Source organism: Salvelinus namaycush, unplaced genomic scaffold (genome assembly GCF_016432855.1).
Source record: "Salvelinus namaycush isolate Seneca unplaced genomic scaffold, SaNama_1.0 Scaffold3857, whole genome shotgun sequence".
Lineage (NCBI taxonomy): Eukaryota > Metazoa > Chordata > Actinopteri > Salmoniformes > Salmonidae > Salvelinus > Salvelinus namaycush.
The window spans coordinates 1-20040 of NW_024060849.1; the positions used below are offsets into that span (position 1 = coordinate 1).

The window sequence follows — 20040 nt, forward strand, 5'->3', positions numbered from 1 at the left end:
AACCGTCCGCTGAAAAAAAGGAACTGTTAGTATGTTTCATGTCCGTCATACTGTTGTATGTTTCATGTAACCGTCCTACTGTTAGTATGTTTCATGTAACCGTCCATACTGTTGGTATGTTTCATGTAGACCGTCATAAACTGTTATTATTTTTCATGTAACGTCATATAACTGTTAGTATGTTTCATGTAACGTCAATCCTTGTTAGTATGTTTTCATGTACCCGTCATCCTGTTAGGTAATGTTTCATTGTAACGTCTACTGTTGTCTGTTTCATGTAACTGTCATACTGTTATTATGTTTTCATGTAACCGTCCATACTTGTTCAGTATGTTTTCATGTAACCTCAATACTGTTTAGGATGTTTTTTCATGTAACGTCATACTGTTATTAGTGTTTCATGTAACCGTCATACTGTTAGTGTGTTTCATGTAACCGTCATACTGTTAGTATGTTTCATGTAACCGTCATACTGTTAGTATGTTTCATGTAACCGTCATACTGTTAGTATGTTTCATGTAACCGTCATACTGTTAGTATGTTTCATGTAACCGTCATACTGTTAGTATGTTTCATGTAACCGTCATACTGTTAGTATGTTTCATGTAACCGTCATACTGTTAGTATGTTTCATGTAACCGTCATCCTGTTAGTATGTTTCATGTAACCGTCATACTGTTAGTATGTTTCATGTAACCGTCATACTGTTAGTATGTTTCATGTAACCGTCATACTGTTAGTATGTTTCATGTAACCGTCATACTGTTCGTATGTTTCATGTAACCGTCATACTGTTAGTATGTTTCATGTAACCGTCATACTGTTAATGTGTTTCATGTAACCGTCATACTGTTAGTATGTTTCATGTAACCGTCATACTGTTAGTATGTTTCATGTAACCGTCATACTGTTAGTGTGTTTCATGTAACCGTCATACTGTTAGTATGTTTCATGTAACCGTCATACTGTTAGTATGTTTCATGTAACCGTCATACTGTTAGTGTGTTTCATGTAACCGTCATACTGTTAGTATGTTTCATGTAACCGTCATAGTGTTAGTATGTTTCATGTAACCGTCATACTGTTAGTGTGTTTCATGTAACCGTCATACTGTTAGTGTGTTTCATGTAACCGTCATACTGTTAGTATGTTTCATGTAACCGTCATACTGTTAGTATGTTTCATGTCACTGTCATACTGTTAGTATGTTTCATGTAACTGTCATACTGTTGTTTCATGTACCGTCATACTGTAGTTTTCATGTAACCGTCATACTGTTAGTGTGTTTCATGTAACCGTCATACTGTTAGTATGTTTCATGTAACCGTCATACTGTTAGTATGTTTCATGTAACCGTCATACTGTTAGTATGTTTCATGTAACCGTCATACTGTTAGTATGTTTCATGTAACCGTCATACTGTTAGTATGTTTCATGTAACCGTCATACTGTTAGTATGTTTCATGTAACCGTCATACTGTTAGTATGTTTCATGTAACTGTCATAATGTTAGTATGTTTCATGTAACTGTCATACTGTTAGTATGTTTCATGTAACCGTCATACTGTTCGTATGTTTCATGTAACCGTCATACTGTTAGTATGTTTCATGTAACCGTCATACTGTTAATGTGTTTCATGTAACCGTCATACTGTTAGTATGTTTCATGTAACCGTCATACTGTTAGTGTGTTTCATGTAACCGTCATACTGTTAGTATGTTTCATGTAACCGTCATAATGTTAGTATGTTTCATGTAACCGTCATACTGTTAGTGTGTTTCATGTAACCGTCATACTGTTTGTGTGTTTCATGTAACCGTCATACTGTTAGTATGTTTCATGTAACTGTCATACTGTTAGTATGTTTCATGTAACCGTCATACTGTTAGTATGTTTCATGTAACCGTCATACTGTTAGTATGTTTCATGTAACCGTCATACTATTAGTATGTTTCATGTAACCGTCATACTGTTAGTATGTTTCATGTAACCGTCATACTATTAGTATGTTTCATGTAACTGTCATACTGTTAGTATGTTTCATGTAACCGTCATACTGTTAGTATGTTTCATGTAACTGTCATACTGTTAGTATGTTTCATGTAACCGTCTACAGGTCATTTCTCTTTTTGTTGGTGTTTTTTAATGATTTCTGTACGTAAAGTACATTTCTGTGAACAACAGACAATAAAAGTATATCTAATCTAATCTAACTAGGATTGGCAATCCCGGGCGGCCACACCCATCGACAGGTGTCCCTCAACGACTACCTGGATGCCATTGAAGCTCCTAAGGGCCCGGGAGAGCGGCCCCTGGGCGCGACGTCACCCAAGCTGAGGTCCAGTTTCCCCACGAACACACGACTCAGCGCCATGCTGCATATAGACTCTGATGAAGACGAGGAGGCAGGGCCGCCCAGGGACCATCCACCACATGACAGGAAGCCCTTGCTGCCACTGACCAATGGTGTTCAGGCTGGGCTTGGGAAGGGAGCTGCCTCTTCAGAACAGGGCCTGGGGAAACAAGAGAAAGAGGGGACAAAGGCAAACAGGGGAGAGGTTGAGGGAGCACAGGGGACAAAAGCTGGGACAGGGGTTGGAGATGGACCTGGAGATGGAGCTGGGGATGGGGCTGGATCTGGGGATGGAGCTGGATCTGGGGATGGAGCTGGAGATGGGGCTGGAGATGGGGATGGAGCTGAGGCTGGATGTGGGGATGGAGCTGGGGATGGGGCTGGAGCTGGGGATGGGGCTGAATCTGGGGATGGAGCTGGAGATGGGGCTGGATCTGGGGATGGGGCTGGATCTGGGGATAGAGCTGGATCTGGGGCTGGGTCCATGGCTGGGGTTGGAGTTGCAGTTGAAGCGAGGACTGGAGCTGTATCTGGGGCTAGATCTGGGGATAGAGCTGGATCTGGGGCTGGATCTGGGCATAGAGCTGGAGATGGGGATAGAGCTGGAGATGGGGCTGGATCTGGGGCTGGGGTTGGAGTTGCAGTTGAAGCGAGGACTGGAGCTGGATCCATGGCTGTGGTTGGATCTCTAACTGTAGCCAGACCTGGGGTTGGAGCTGAGGCCAGACCTGGATCTGTGGTTGGTCCTGGGGCTGGAGCTCCTCTATCTCCAATACCTGAGACGAATACTGCAGTGCAGGAGGTGTCAGAGGACGCTGTGGCAGCCAGGACTGAGGCCAGCCAGCAACCAACAATCTCAGGGGCCACAGCAGCCCAGGGGCCCCTCAGGAACTCACTCCCTGCTGTTCTGAAGACATCCACTACTCAGGTGAGTGGTGCTGTCAGACCAGGGTCTGGGCAGGTCCACCATCTAACAGAAAGCTCTACCACATGTATATTACTGTACATTTCAACTTTAGGTTCATCTAAATGTGTTCATATCTTAGTGATGAAGGCTAAATGCCAAAACCAAGTTTAACAATAAAGAATACTTTGCTCTATTTTCAGAAGGAAGAGGAAATGGCGCCCAAGGCTGAGGAGGAAGGGTCGGAGTCATCCAGTGAAGGAGCAAGTGCCATCGCAGCCCCCCCGACGACCAGTAGCGTTGCCGACCAGGGGGGCGGGGCCTCTGATGTCACAGGAGCAAGGACCGCCGGCGCAGCAGCCAATGAGGAAGACGAGGGTGGGGAGATCTGGCAGAGGAGGTCCATGCAGGCGTCTGGAGGCGTGTCTCAGGAGGAGGGGGCGCGGTCTTCTGAGGCCAGCGGGCCAATCGACTCTCCTCAGAGTGTCTCTGAGGAGGGCAGAGAGGCAGGAGGTGAGAGACAGGACACAGCAACCCAGTATCACACAAATTGCTTATTGGAAATTCATGACAGGCACAAAGTAAAAGTACACAAATGTGTGTGTGCAGTACACGATTTTGTATACAGTGTATTTCAATCCCAGATAAAAACAGTAAATTACTTACGTTAGGTCTTCAGAGGCATGTTTGGAATGTTCAGCTGGACACGTGTTCATGGTCCTTCCATAGAGGTTGATGTGCATCTACACTATCTTCTGTGATGTTTTGTCCAGAGGGATGTTTCTGCTCCATGGTCATACAGTACAGTACCACTGTGAGGGATTGACCCGGTTCAGGACTAGGAAAGAAACATGAAAAGCTCCTTAAATCCTCTAAACGGATCTTTGGAAATGAACAAAAGAACAAAAGGATTAAAAAACGGGGAAAAAACTGTATTATTCACTTGACGTTTATTAACTTTGATTGTTGTCAGATTATGTCTTTCCCTCTGGTTTGCATGACACAGTGAGGTTTTAATGTGTGTTTGAGTGTGCGCGCGCGCTTGTGTGTTTAATCTGTATTCTGTTCAGGGGCCACAGTGTGTTTTAATGTCTTCCTCTCTCCTCATCTTGTCAAGGGGCCACAGTGTGTTTTAATGTCTTCCTCTCTCCTCATCTTGTCAAGGGGCCACAGTGTGTTTTAATGTGTTCCTCTCTCCTCATCTTGTCCAGGGGCCACAGTGTGTTTTAATGTCTTCCTCTCTCCTCATCTTGTCAAGGGGCCACAGTGTGTTTAAATGTCTTCCTCTCTCCTCATCTTGTCCAGGGGCCACAGTGTGTTTTAATATCTTCCTCTCTCCTCATCTTGTCCAGGGGCCACAGTGTGTTTAAATGTCTTCCTCTCTCCTCATCTTGTTCAGGGGCCACAGTGTGTTTTAATGTCTTCCTCTCTCCTCATATTGTCCAGGGGCCAGAGTGTGTTTAAAGATCTTCCTCTCTCCTCATCTTCTTCAGGGGCCACAGCTCAAGTCAACGGTCACCAGTCCGTCCGCTCCCTGCCCTCTGTCCGTCACGACGTTGGTCGCTACCAGAGAGTAGATGAGCCCCTTCCTCCCAGTGAGTAGAGTGTGTTTCTGAGGGAGGGAGATGAGTAGAGTGTGTTTCTGAGGGAGGAAGATGAGTAGAGTGTGTTTCTGAGGGAGGAAGATGAGTAGAGTGTGTTTCTGAGGGAGGAAGAGGAGTAGAGTGTGTTTCTGAGGGAGGAAGATGAGTAGAGTGTGTTTCTGAGGGAGGAAGATGAGTAGAGTGTGTTTCTGAGGGAGGAAGATGAGTAGAGTGTGTTTCTGAGGGAGGAAGATGAGTAGAGTGTGTTTCTGAGGGAGGAAGATGAGTAGAGTGTGTTTCTGAGGGAGGAAGAGAAAGATAGAGATCCTGATCATGACACATAATCTGACATCTGACATGGTAGAATTTATACAATTAGTAGTAATATTAGAATTAGTGGTTGACTTTTTCAGTTTGTGTCACTGAGTGTACAAAACATTAGGAACACCTTCATGATATTTGCAACCCCTTTTGCCCTCAGAACAGCCTAAATTCGTCGGGGCATGGACTTGACAAGGTGTCGAAAGCGTTCCACAGAGATGCTGACCCATGTTGACGCCAATGCTTCCCACAGTTGTATCAAGTTGGCTGGATGTCCTTTAGGTGGTGGACCATTCTTGATACACACGGGAAACTGTTGAGCGTGAAAACCCCAGCAGCTTTGCAGTTCTTGACACATTCCAACCAATGCGCCTGGCACCTACTACCATACCCCGTTCAAAGGCACTTAAATCGTTTGTCTTGCCCATTCTCCCTCTGAATGGCACACATACACAATCCATGTCTCAATTGTCTCAAGGCTTAAAAATCCTTCTGTAACCCGTCTCCTCCCCTTCATCTACACTGATTGAAGTGGATTTAACAAGTGACATCAATAAGGGATCATAGCTTCAACCTGGATTCACCTGATCAGTCTATGTCAAGGAAAGAGCAGGTGTTCCTAATGTTTTGTCCACTCAGTGCATATGATATATCTGCCTTGCTGACTGGGAGGCCCGTTAGACAGTCACAGTTGTGTGTTCTATGTGTGTGTGTGTGTTTCAGACTGGGAGGCCCGTATAGACAGTCACAGTCGTGTCTTCTATGTGTGTGTGTGTTTCAGACTGGGAGGCCCGTATAGACAGTCACAGTCGTGTCTTCTATGTGTGTGTGTGTTTCAGACTGGGAGGCCCGTATAGACAGTCACAGTCGTGTCTTCTATGTGTGTGTGTGTTTCAGACTGGGAGGCCCGTATAGACAGTCACAGTCGTGTGTTCTATGTGGACCATGTGAACCGCACCACCACCTGGCAGAGACCCACCGCTCCTCCAGCACCGCAGCTCCTCCAGAGGTCCAACAGCATACAGCAGATGGAGCAACTCAACCGCAGGTTAGAACCAGCACACACACTGATCATGTATCTAGACACACACACACACACACACACACACACACACACACACACACACACACACACACACACACACACACACACACACACACACACACACACACACACACACACACACACACACACACACACTCACATGCAGAACACACACTCACACACACACACACACACACACATGCAGAACACACACACACACATGCAGAACACACACACACACACACACACACACTTCTCTCTCTATAGAGTTTGTGTTACAGTTTAGTGGCATTGCTTCTGTGTTCAGGTATCAGAGTATACGCAGGACGATGACCAATGAGAGAACAGCAGAGGAGCTGACAGCTCCGCCCGAGGTGCCCACCGACGACACTGACCACCACACTATCCCAGGTACCCAGGCTTGCAGTGCATTCTGGTCGCTGTAGTCAACTAAAGCTTGACAATAGGCCTCTAGACTTTCACTAGCCAGTATTCTGCTTGTTTAGGCTGGTTTCTACTAAAACTAAACCCGGCTCTTGTTAAAGCTTTTCAAATTAATTTGTTTGATTATTAACTTGTTGTGTGTGTCTGTGTCTGTGTCTGTGTCTGTGTGTGTCTGTGTCTCTGTGTCTGTGTGTGTGTGTCTGTCTGTCTGTCTGTGTGTGTTGTCAGAGTATCGTCGTGATGGTGTGGTGGCTCCAGATAGCTCTCGTTCTCGTCTCAGTCTGCTCCTCCAGTCTCCCAGCGCCAAGTTCCTGACCAGCCCAGACTTCTTCACCGTGCTGCATTCCAACCCTGTATGTTTCTCACACACACACACACACACACACACACACACACACACACACACACACACACACACACACACACACACACACACACACACACACACACACACACACCTATATCCCCTTACTGCTTGATCAGTTCATTTCTATGACCTATATTTCTACTATTACAGAACTGTAGCTATATTTACACTGTCACATCAGTCGTTCATCACTTTACAATACTACCCTCCTCTCCTCCCATCACCTCTATTCTACTCTTCTCTCCTCTCCCACCCTCCTCCCTCCCTTCTCCTCCCCGTCCACTCCTCTTCTCTTCTGTCCCTCCTCTCCTCTCCTCTCCCACCCTCCTCTCCTATCCCACCCTCCTCTCCTATCCCACCCTCCTCTCCTATCCCACCCTCCTCTCCTATCCCACCCTCGTCTCCTATCCCACCCTCCTCTCCTATCCCACCCTCCTCTCCTCTCCTATCCCACCCTCCTATCCCACCCTCCTCTCCTCTCCTACCCTCCTCTCCTATCCCACCCTCCTCTCCTATCCCACCCTCCTCTCCTCTCCTACCCTCCTCTCCTATCCCACCCTCCTCTCCTCTCCTATCCCACCCTCCTCTCCTCTCCCACCTTTCTCTCCCTCTCCTCTCCTCTCCCACCCTCCTCTCCTATCCCACCCTCGTCTCCTATCCCACCCTCCTCTCCTACCCTCCTCTCCTCTCCTACCCTCCTCTCCTATCCCACCCTCCTCTCCTATCCCACCCTCGTCTCCTATCCCACCCTCCTCTCCTACCCTCCTCTCCTATCCTACCCTCCTCTCCTATCCCACCCTCCTCTTCTACCCTCCTCTCCTATCCCACCCTCGTCTCCTATCCCACCCTCCTCTCCTACCCTCCTCTCCTATCCCACCCTCGTCTCCTATCCCACCCTCCTCTCCTACCCTCCTCTCCTATCCCACCCTCCTCTCCCTCTCCACTCCTCTCCTCTTCTCTCCCACCCTCCTCTCCTACCCTCTTCCCCTCTTCTCTCCTCTCCCACCCTCCTCCCCCTTCTCTTCTCTCCTCTTCTCTCCCACCCTCCTATCCTCTTCTCTCCCCCTCCTCCCCTTCTCTCCTCTCCCACCCTCCCCCCCTTCGCTTCTCTCCTCTTCTCTCCCCCTCCTCCCCTCCTCTCCTCTCCCCCCACCCTCCTCTGCTCTCCCCCCACCCTCCTCTCCTCTGCCCACTCCTCCCCTCCTCTTCTCTCGTCTCCCACCCTCCTCCCCTCTCCAATCCTCTCCCCCACCCTCCTCTCCTCTCCCACCTTCCTCTCCCTCCCCTCTCCTCTCCCACCCTCCTCTCCTCTTCTCTCCCACCTTCCTCTCCCTCCCCTCTCCTCTCCCACCCTCCTCTCCTCTCCTCTCCTCTCCTCTCCTCTCCTCTCCTCTCCTCTCCTCTCCTCTCCTCTCCTCTCCCACCCTCCTCTCCTCTCCTCTCCCACCTTCCTCTCCTCTCCCACCCTCCTCTCCTCTCCTCTCCCACCCTCCTCTCCTCTTCTCTTGTTCTCTCCCCAGAGTGCCTACCGCATGTTTACAGGTAACACCTGCCTGAAACACATGATCAGTAAGGTGCGTCGGGACACGCATCACTATGAGCGCTACCAGCACAACAGAGACCTGGTGGTTTTCCTCAACATGTTCTCCAACAAACAGCTGGAGCTGCCCCGTGGCTGGGAGCTGAAGCACGACCACACTGGCAAGGTACAGACACACACACACACACACACACACACACACACACACACACACACACACACACACACACACACACACACACACACACACACACACACACACACACACACACACACACACACACACACAGAGAGGTATAGAGGGAGCTCTTTTCTTCTTATCTCCTCCTCCATTTCTAACTCTCTCTACTCTTCTCTCTCTCGCTCTGTCCCTCTCTCTGTCTCTGTCTCTCTTTGTCTCTGTCTCTCTCTCTCTGTTTACCAATGACCCTAACCTCTCCACGTCTCATTCTGTCTCTCTCTACAGCCTTTCTTTGTGGACCACAACTGCCGGGCCACTACGTTCATCGACCCTCGGCTCCCTCTCCAGAGCAGCACACGTCCCAGCAGCCTCCTGGCCCACCGCCAGCACCTGACCAGACAACGCAGCCACAGCGCTGGCGAGGTCAGCCCACAACACATGGTGAGACACCACACACACACACACACACACACACACACACACACACACACACACACACACATACATACACATCATGGTGAGACACATGATATGTCAAGTCAACCAGCTCTCTGTGCTCCAGGTGGGTGAGCACCCTCGTCACTCTGGAGGAGGACCCCCTGTAATGCCCCGCCCATCCAGCACCTTCACTACGGGCAGCCGCACCCAGTACCAAGACGTAGTGCCAGTGGGTGAGTGGACACACACACACACACACACAAACAACACACACACACACATGAACACACACACAGACACACACATAGCTCATTCTGTCCTTGACTCCTTCTCTTCAGCTTACAACGACAAGATAGTGGCGTTTCTACGACAACCCAACATCTTTGAGATCCTGCAGGAGAGACAGACAGAGTTTATCAGGAACCACTGGCTCAGGTCAGCAGCCTCTTCCTACACCCTTCCCTCCCTCCCTCCTACCTCCTTCCTCCCCCTACCTCCTCCCTCCCCCTACCTCCCTCCTTCCCCTACCTCCTCCCTCCCTCCTTCCTCCTCCCTCCCCCTACCTCCTCCCTCCCTCCCACCTCCCCCTACCTCCCTCCTACCCCCTCCCTCCCTCCCTCCTCCCCCTACCTCCTTCCTCCCTCCTTCCTACCCCCCCCCCCCTCACTTCACTCAGAACAGTCCCTCAAACCCTCACTACTAAATTCACTACGGTTGTCACCTCACTATACCTCCAGAGAGTGGTGAAGGCTCATTCTGTTGTGTGTTCTCCACCACAGGGAGAAGGTGCAGTTGATCCGTAATGAAGGGGCCTCTGGTCTGGCCAGGCTGTCTGGTGATGCAGACCTGGTCATCCTCCTCAGGTGAGCTGCTGTCATACCTGTACCTGCCTCATACCTGTACGACCTTCATTTCAGCCAGTTTGCTATAGAAGGAAAATAATCCTGCAGCAACAGGAGATGTGGATAATAATTCATGGAAATGTGTCTAGGGGAATGTGACATTTCTAAGTGGAAATTTCTCCTGCAACAGGGTGATGAAATGAGGATCCTACATCTGTACCTGCCTCTCAGGACTATCAGTGTATGAGAAGCTTTGTGCTTGAGACCTGTAGACTTGTGTTATCTCCCTGAGCCAATGCCTAGGCTTTAGTTCAAACCCAGTTTTGTTACTTTGCGTCCTTGTAGCTTTCAGTGACATTGTCTCCTCTCTCTTGGTTCTCTCTGGCAGCCTGTTTGAGGAGGAAGTGATGTCATATGTTCCGCCTCACGCCTTACTGCACCCCAGCTACTGCCAGTCCCCACGAAGCTCCCCCGTGTCCTCTCCACAGAACTCACCTGGTGAGAAGGCTTCTCTATACCTCTGTTACCATTCTGTCTTTCTCTCCCATTCTCTCTTTCGCTATTTCTCCCTCTTGTTTTCTCTCTCTCTCTCTCTCTCTCTCTCTCTCTCTCTCTCTCTCTCTCTCTCTCTCTCTCTCTCTCTCTCTCTCCTCGCTCTCTCTGTGTGTTTGTAGGGAGCACACACTCATCCCTCGTTCTCTGTCAAATTTTATTCCCACAGGAACACAGCGAGCTAATGCCCGTGCCCCTGCCCCCTACAAGCGAGACTTCGAAGCCAAACTGCGAAACTTCTACCGCAAACTGGAGACCAAGGGCTACGGCCAGGGCCCAGGGAAGTTAAAGTATGTAGTGGGGCCAGGGCCCAGGGAAGTTAAAGTATGGAGTGGGGCTACGGCCAGGGCCCAGGGAAGTTAAAGTATGGAGTGGGGCTACAGCCAGGGCCCAGGGAAGTTAAAGTATGTAGTGGGGCCAGGGCCCAGGGAAGTTAAAGTATGGAGTGGGGCTACGGCCAGGGCCCAGGGAAGTTAAAGTATGGAGTGGGGCTACAGCCAGGGCCCAGGGAAGTTAAAGTATGGAGTGGGGTTACGGCCAGGGCCCAGGGAAGTTAAAGTATGTAGTGGGGCTACGGCCAGGGCCCAGGGAAGTTAAAGTATGGAGTGGGGCTACGGCCAGGGCCCAGGGAAGTTAAAGTATGTAGTGGGGCCAGGGCCCAGGGAAGTTAAAGTATGGAGTGGGGCCAGGGCCCAGGGAAGTTAAAGTATGGAGTGGAGCTACGGCCAGGGCCCAGGGAAGTTAAAGTATGGAGTGGGGTTACGGCCAGGGCCCAGGGAAGTTAAAGTATGTAGTGGGGCCAGGGCCCAGGGAAGTTAAAATATGTAGTGGGGCTACGGCCAGGGCCCAGGGAAGTTAAAGTATGTAGTGGGGCCAGGGCCCAGGGAAGTTAAAGTATGTAGTGGGGCCAGGGCCCAGGGAAGTTAAAGTATGTAGTGGGGCTACGGCCAGGGCCCAGGGAAGTTAAAGTATGTAGTGGGGCTACGGCCAGGGCCCAGGGAAGTTAAAGTATGTAGTGGGGCCAGGGCCCAGGGAAGTTAAAGTATGGAGTGGGGCCAGGGCCCAGGGAAGTTAAAGTATGGAGTGGGGCTACGGCCAGGGCCCAGGGAAGTTAAAGTATATAGTGGGGCTACGGCCAGGGCCCAGGGAAGTTAAAGTATGTAGTGGGGCTACAGCCAGGGCCCAGGGAAGTTAAAGTATGTAGCGGGGTTACGGCCAGGGCCCAGGGAAGTTAAAGTATGTAGTGGGGCTACGGCCAGGGCCCAGGGAAGTTAAAGTATGTAGTGGGGCTACAGCCAGGGCCCAGGGAAGTTAAAGTATGTAGCGGGGTTACGGCCAGGGCCCAGGGAAGTTAAAGTATGGAGTGGGGCTACGGCCAGGGCCCAGGGAAGTTAAAGTATGTAGTGGGGCTACGGCCAGGGCCCAGGGAAGTTAAAGTATGGAGTGGGGCCAGGGCCCAGGGAAGTTAAAGTATGTAGTGGGGCCAGGGCCCAGGGAAGTTAAAGTATGGAGTGGGGCTACGGCCAGGGCCCAGGGAAGTTAAAGTATGTAGTGGGGCTACAGCCAGGGCCCAGGGAAGTTAAAGTATGGAGTGGGGCCAGGGCCCAGGGAAGTTAAAGTATGGAGTGGGGCTACGGCCAGGGCCCAGGGAAGTTAAAGTATGTAGTGGGGCTACGGCCAGGGCCCAGGGAAGTTAAAGTATGGAGTGGGGCCAGGGCCCAGGGAAGTTAAAGTATGTAGTGGGGCCAGGGCCCAGGGAAGTTAAAGTATGGAGTGGGGCTACGGCCAGGGCCCAGGGAAGTTAAAGTATGTAGTGGGGCTACAGCCAGGGCCCAGGGAAGTTAAAGTATGGAGTGGGGCCAGGGCCCAGGGAAGTTAAAGTATGGAGTGGGGCTACGGCCAGGGCCCAGGGAAGTTAAAGTATGGAGTGGGGCCAGGGCCCAGGGAAGTTAAAGTATGGAGTGGGGCTACGGCCAGGGCCCAGGGAAGTTAAAGTATGGAATGGGGCCAGGGCCCAGGGAAGTTAAAGTATGGAGTGGGGTTACGGCCAGGGCCCAGGGAAGTTAAAGTATGTAGTGGGGCTACGGCCAGGGCCCAGGGAAGTTAAAGTATGGAGTGGGGCCAGGGCCCAGGGAAGTTAAAGTATGGAGTGGGGCTACGGCCAGGGCCCAGGGAAGTTAAAGTATGTAGTGGGGCCAGGGCCCAGGGAAGTTAAAGTATGTAGTGGGGCCAGGGCCCAGGGAAGTTAAAGTATGGAGTGGGGCCAGGGCCCAGGGAAGTTAAAGTATGGAGTGGGGCTACGGCCAGGGCCCAGGGAAGTTAAAGTATGGGGTGGGGCTACGGCCAGGGCCCAGGGAAGTTAAAGTATGGAGTGGGGCCAGGGCCCAGGGAAGTTAAAGTATGGAGTGGGGCTACGGCCAGGGCCCAGGGAAGTTAAAGTATGGAGTGGGGCCAGGGCCCAGGGAAGTTAAAGTATGGAGTGGGGTTACGGCCAGGGCCCAGTGAAGTTAAAGTATGTAGTGGGGCTACGGCCAGGGCCCAGGGAAGTTAAAGTATGTAGTGGGGCCAGGGCCCAGGGAAGTTAAAGTATGGAGTGGGGCTACGGCCAGGGCCCAGGGAAGTTAAAGTATGTAGTGGGGCCAGGGCCCAGGGAAGTTAAAGTATGTAGTGGGGCCAGGGCCCAGGGAAGTTAAAGTATGGAGTGGGGCCAGGGCCCAGGGAAGTTAAAGTATGGAGTGGGGCTACGGCCAGGGCCCAGGGAAGTTAAAGTATGTAGTGGGGCTACGGCCAGGGCCCAGGGAAGTTAAAGTATGGAGTGGGGCTACGGCCAGGGCCCAGGGAAGTTAAAGTATGGAGTGGGGCTACGGCCAGGGCCCAGGGAAGTTAAAGTATGTAGTGGGGCCAGGGCCCAGGGAAGTTAAAGTATGGAGTGGGGAGTATTTTGTATGTAGTATGTAGTGCTTGTATTTTCATGTGTGAATACTGTAATATGAAAGAATTAATACGTTATTGATCTAGCTAAATGCTTTGGTGTTCCAGCCAAAGAAATAGAATCTCATTCTAGTTCTGTGGTCCACCCACATACCCTCCATCCACACCCTCCTGCCCTTACCAGTTCCCCCCTGTGTGTGTCTCTTCCTCCCCCAACCCCCAGGTTGATCATCCGTAGAGACCATCTCCTGGAGGATGCCTTCAACCAGGTCATGTGTTACTCCCGTAAAGACCTGCAGAGGAGCAAGCTCTATGTCAGCTTCCTGGGAGAGGAGGGGTGAGTCAGACAGACTGCCTGTCCTCTACTCTTCCAGAAGCTGGTGGGGGGAAATGATCCTGGGTTCAATAGAATGAAACATTTGAGGAATATTTCAGTTAGAAATGCACTTTGTCTGCTCTATGACGTTATATTTCTATCTACGCCGTTCCTGTGTGATAATGTGTCTTCCTGTATGTGTTGCAGGTTGGACTACAGCGGCCCGTCCAGAGAGTTTTTCTTCCTGGTGTCTAGAGAGCTGTTCAACCCGTACTACGGCCTGTTTGAGTACTCCGCCAACGACACCTACACCGTTCAGATCAGCCCCATGTCTGCCTTCGTAGACAACCATCACGAGTGGTGAGTGGACTGAAGACTGGGAGGGTTTGGGGTCGGAGGGGTCTGTGGTCTGTTGGCTGATCAGCAGGGTTGGGGTCGGAGGGGTCTGTGGTCTGTTGGCTGATCAGCAGGGTTGGGGTCGGAGGGTCTGTGGTCTGTTGGCTGATCAGCAGGGTTGGGGTCGGAGGGTCTGTGGTCTGTTGGCTGATCAGCAGGGTTGGGGTCGGAGGGGTCTGTGGTCTGTTGGCTGATCAGCAGGGTTGGGGTCGGAGGGTCTGTGGTCTGTTGGCTGATCAGCAGGGTTGGCGTTGGAGGGGTCTGTGGTCTGTTGGCTGATCAGCAGGGTTGGGGTCGGAGGGTCTGTGGTCTGTTAGCTGATCAGCAGGGTTGGGGTCTGAGGGTCTGTGGTCTGTTGGCTGATCAGCAGGGTTGGGGTCGGAGGGTCTGTGGTTTGTTGGCTGATCAGCAGGGTTGGGGTCGGAGGGTCTGTGGTCTGTTGGCTGATCAGCAGGGTTGGGGTCGGAGGGGTCTGTGGTCTGTTGGCTGATCAGCAGGGTTGGGGTCAATTCAAATTGAACTCAGTCAATTCTGGAAGCAAACTGAAATTCCTATTCAATAATTGAAAAAAATGAATCTATTTTCTATTACTTTCAAGAAGCTTTTTATTTCAAAAGTTTTTCAATTTTTGAATTTTAACTAATTAATTTCCTGAATTGAGTACTTCAATTCAATGGAGCCCAGCCCTGGTGTTAAGATGAATGGAAATGCACTGAAGGGACGAGCCAAAACATCTGTTGTGTATACTAGGACCTGGGTAATAACATCTGCTGTCTATACTAGGACCTGGGTAATAACATCTGTTGTGTATACTAGGACCTTGGTAATAACATCTGTTGTGTATACTAGGACCTGGGTAATAACATCTGTTGTCTGTACTAGGACCTGGGTAATAACATCTGTTGTCTATACAAGGACCTGGGTAATAACATATGTTGTCTATACTAGGACCTGGGTAATAACATCTGTTGTGTATACTAGGGCCTGGGTAATAACATCTGTTGTCTATACTAGGACCTGGGTAATAACATATGTTGTCTATACTAGGACCTGGGTAATAACATCTGTTGTCTGTACTAGGACCTGGGTAATAACATCTGTTGTCTATACAAGGACCTGGGTAATAACATATGTTGTCTATACTAGGACCTGGGTAATAACATCTGTTGTCTATACTAGGACCTGGGTAATAACATATGTTGTCTATACTAGGACCTGGGTAATAACATCTGTTGTGTATACTAGGACCTGGGTAATAACATCTGTTGTCTATACTAGGACCTGGGTAATAACATCTGTTGTCTATACTAGGACCTGGGTAATAACATCTGTTGTCTATACTAGGACCTGGGTAATGACATCTGTTGTTTATACTAGGACCTGGGTAATAACATCTGTTGTGTATACTAGGACCTGGGTAATAACATCTGTTGTTTATACTAGGACCTGGGTAATAACATCTGTTGTCTATACTAGGACCTGGGTAATAACATATGTTGTCTATACTAGGACCTGGGTAATAACATCTGTTGTGTATACTAGGACCTGGGTAATAACATATGTTGTGTATACTAGGACCTGGGTAATAACATCTGTTGTCTATACTAGGACCTGGGTAATAACATCTGTTGTTTATACTAGGACCTGGGTAATAACATCTGTTGTCTATACTAGGACCTGGGTAATAACATCTGTTGTTTATACTAGGACCTGGGTAATAACATCTGTTGTGTATACTAGGACCTGGGTAATAACATCTGTTGTGTATACTAGGACCTGGGTAATAACATCTGTTGTCTGTACTAGGACCTGGGTAATAACATCTGTTGTCTATACAAGGACCTGGGTAATAACATATGTTGTCTATACTAGGACCTGGGTAATAACATCTGTTGTCTATACTAGGACCTGGGTAATAACATCTGTTGTCTGTACTAGGACCTGGGTAATAACATCTGTTGTCTATACAAGGACCTGGGTAATAACATATGTTGTCTATACTAGGACCTGGGTAATAACATCTGTTGTCTATACTAGGACCTGGGTAATAACATCTGTTGTTTATACTAGGACCTGGGTAATAACATCTGTTGTGTATACTAGGACCTGGGTAATAACATATGTTGTCTATACTAGGACCTGGGTAATAACATATGTTGTGTATACTAGGACCTGGGTAATAACATCTGTTGTGTATACTAGGACCTGGGTAATAACATCTGTTGTCTATACTAGGACCTGGGTAATAACATCTGTTGTTTATACTAGGACCTGGGTAATAACATCTGTTGTGTATACTAGGACCTGGGTAATAACATCTGTTGTTTATACTAGGACCTGGGTAATAACATCTGTTGTCTATACTAGGACCTGGGTAATAACATCTGTTGTCTATACTAGGACCTGGGTAATAACATCTGTTGTGTATACTAGGACCTGGGTAATAACATATGTTGTGTATACTAGGACCTGGGTAATAACATCTGTTGTCTATACTAGGACCTGGGTAATAACATCTGTTGTTTATACTAGGACCTGGGTAATAACATCTGTTGTCTATACTAGGACCTGGGTAATAACATCTGTTGTTTATACTAGGACCTGGGTAATAACATCTGTTGTGTATACTAGGACCTGGGTAATAACATCTGTTGTGTATACTAGGACCTGGGTAATAACATCTGTTGTCTGTACTAGGACCTGGGTAATAACATCTGTTGTCTATACAAGGACCTGGGTAATAACATCTGTTGTCTATACTAGGACCTGGGTAATAACATCTGTTGTCTATACTAGGACCTGGGTAATAACATCTGTTGTCTGTACTAGGACCTGGGTAATAACATCTGTTGTCTATACAAGGACCTGGGTAATAACATATGTTGTCTATACTAGGACCTGGGTAATAACATCTGTTGTCTATACTAGGACCTGGGTAATAACATCTGTTGTTTATACTAGGACCTGGGTAATAACATCTGTTGTGTATACTAGGACCTGGGTAATAACATATGTTGTGTATACTAGGACCTGGGTAATAACATCTGTTGTGTATACTAGGACCTGGGTAATAACATCTGTTGTGTATACTAGGACCTGGGTAATAACATCTGTTGTCTGTACTAGGACCTGGGTAATAACATCTGTTGTCTATACAAGGACCTGGGTAATAACATATGTTGTCTATACTAGGACCTGGGTAATAACATCTGTTGTCTGTACTAGGACCTGGGTAATAACATCTGTTGTCTATACAAGGACCTGGGTAATAACATATGTTGTCTATACTAGGACCTGGGTAATAACATCTGTTGTCTATACTAGGACCTGGGTAATAACATCTGTTGTTTATACTAGGACCTGGGTAATAACATCTGTTGTGTATACTAGGACCTGGGTAATAACATATGTTGTGTATACTAGGACCTGGGTAATAACATCTGTTGTGTATACTAGGACCTGGGTAATAACATATGTTGTCTATACTAGGACCTGGGTAATAACATCTGTTGTTTATACTAGGACCTGGGTAATAACATCTGTTGTCTATACAAGGACCTGGGTAATAACATATGTTGTCTATACTAGGACCTGGGTAATAACATCTGTTGTCTATACTAGGACCTGGGTAATAACATATGTTGTCTATACTAGGACATGGGTAATAACATCTGTTGTGTATACTAGGACCTGGGTAATAACATCTGTTGTCTATACTAGGACCTGGGTAATAACATATGTTGTCTGTACTAGGACCTGGGTAATAACATCTGTTGTCTATACTAGGACCTGGGTAATAACATCTGTTGTGTATACTAGGACCTGGGTAATAACATCTGTTGTCTATACTAGGACCTGGGTAATAACATATGTTGTCTGTACTAGGACCTGGGTAATAACATATGTTGTCTATACTAGGACCTGGGTAATAACATCTGTTGTCTGTACTAGGACCTGGGTAATAACATCTGTTGTCTATACAGGGACCTGGGTAATAACATCTGTTGTCTATACTAGGACCTGGGTAATAACATCTGTTGTCTATACTAGGACCTGGGTAATAACATATGTTGTCTATACTAGGACCTGGGTAATAACATCTGTTGTGTATACTAGGACCTGGGTAATAACATCTGTTGTCTATACTAGGACCTGGGTAATAACATCTGTTGTCTATACTAGGACCTGGGTAATAACATCTGTTGTCTATACTAGGACCTGGGTAATGACATCTGTTGTTTATACTAGGACCTGGGTAATAACATCTGTTGTGTATACTAGGACCTGGGTAATAACATCTGTTGTTTATACTAGGACCTGGGTAATAACATCTGTTGTCTATACTAGGACCTGGGTAATAACATCTGTTGTCTATACTAGGACCTGGGTAATAACATCTGTTGTGTATACTAGGACCTGGGTAATAACATATGTTGTGTATACTAGGACCTGGGTAATAACATCTGTTGTCTATACTAGGACCTGGGTAATAACATCTGTTGTTTATACTAGGACCTGGGTAATAACATCTGTTGTCTATACTAGGACCTGGGTAATAACATCTGTTGTTTATACTAGGACCTGGGTAATAACATCTGTTGTGTATACTAGGACCTGGGTAATAACATCTGTTGTGTATACTAGGACCTGGGTAATAACATCTGTTGTCTGTACTAGGACCTGGGTAATAACATCTGTTGTCTATACAAGGACCTGGGTAATAACATATGTTGTCTATACTAGGACCTGGGTAATAACATCTGTTGTCTATACTAGGACCTGGGTAATAACATCTGTTGTCTGTACTAGGACCTGGGTAATAACATCTGTTGTCTATACAAGGACCTGGGTAATAACATATGTTGTCTATACTAGGACCTGGGTAATAACATCTGTTGTCTATACTAGGACCTGGGTAATAACATCTGTTGTTTATACTAGGACCTGGGTAATAACATCTGTTGTGTATACTAGGACCTGGGTAATACATATGTTGTGTATACTAGGACCTGGGTAATAACATCTGTTGTGTATACTAGGACCTGGGTAATAACATCTGTTGTCTATACTAGGACCTGGGTAATAACATCTGTTGTTTATACTAGGACCTGGGTAATAACATCTGTTGTCTATACAAGGACCTGGGTAATAACATATGTTGTCTATACTAGGACCTGGGTAATAACATCTGTTGTCTATACTAGGACCTGGGTAATAACATATGTTGTCTATACTAGGACATGGGTAATAACATCTGTTGTGTATACTAGGACCTGGGTAATAACATCTGTTGTCTATACTAGGACCTGGGTAATAACATATGTTGTCTGTACTAGGACCTGGGTAATAACATCTGTTGTCTATACTAGGACCTGGGTAATAACATCTGTTGTGTATACTAGGACCTGGGTAATAACATCTGTTGTCTATACTAGGACCTGGGTAATAACATATGTTGTCTGTACTAGGACCTGGGTAATAACATATGTTGTCTATACTAGGACCTGGGTAATAACATATGTTGTCTGTACTAGGACCTGGGTAATAACATCTGTTGTCTATACTAGGACCTGGGTAATAACATATGTTGTCTGTACTAGGACCTGGGTAATAACATCTGTTGTCTATACTAGGACCTGGGTAATAACATCTGTTGTGTATACTAGGACCTGGGTAATAACATCTGTTGTGTATACTAGGACCTGGGTAATAACATCTGTTGTCTATACTAGGACCTGGGTAATAACATCTGTTGTTTATACTAGGACCTAGGTAATAACATCTGTTGTGTATACTAGGACCTGGGTAATAACATATGTTGTGTAT

The 20040-nt window shown here is 47.6% G+C and overlaps 1 protein-coding gene across 1 annotated transcript; it reads left to right on the plus strand.

The window, feature by feature from the left end:
- Window positions 1-2218: 2218 nt before the first annotated feature.
- On the plus strand, window positions 2219-14182 carry LOC120040852 (E3 ubiquitin-protein ligase HECW2-like; the record flags this gene model as incomplete). The annotated part of the gene is made up of 15 exons (XM_038985852.1): window positions 2219-3282; window positions 3462-3771; window positions 4752-4853; window positions 6060-6210; window positions 6515-6618; window positions 6880-7004; window positions 8539-8724; window positions 9025-9180; window positions 9302-9410; window positions 9516-9612; window positions 9957-10040; window positions 10408-10517; window positions 10741-10861; window positions 13726-13839; window positions 14026-14182. Coding segments are annotated over 15 exons (2990 nt in total), but the record flags the coding sequence as incomplete, so codon positions are not given.
- Between the last annotated feature and the right edge of the window lie 5858 nt (window positions 14183-20040).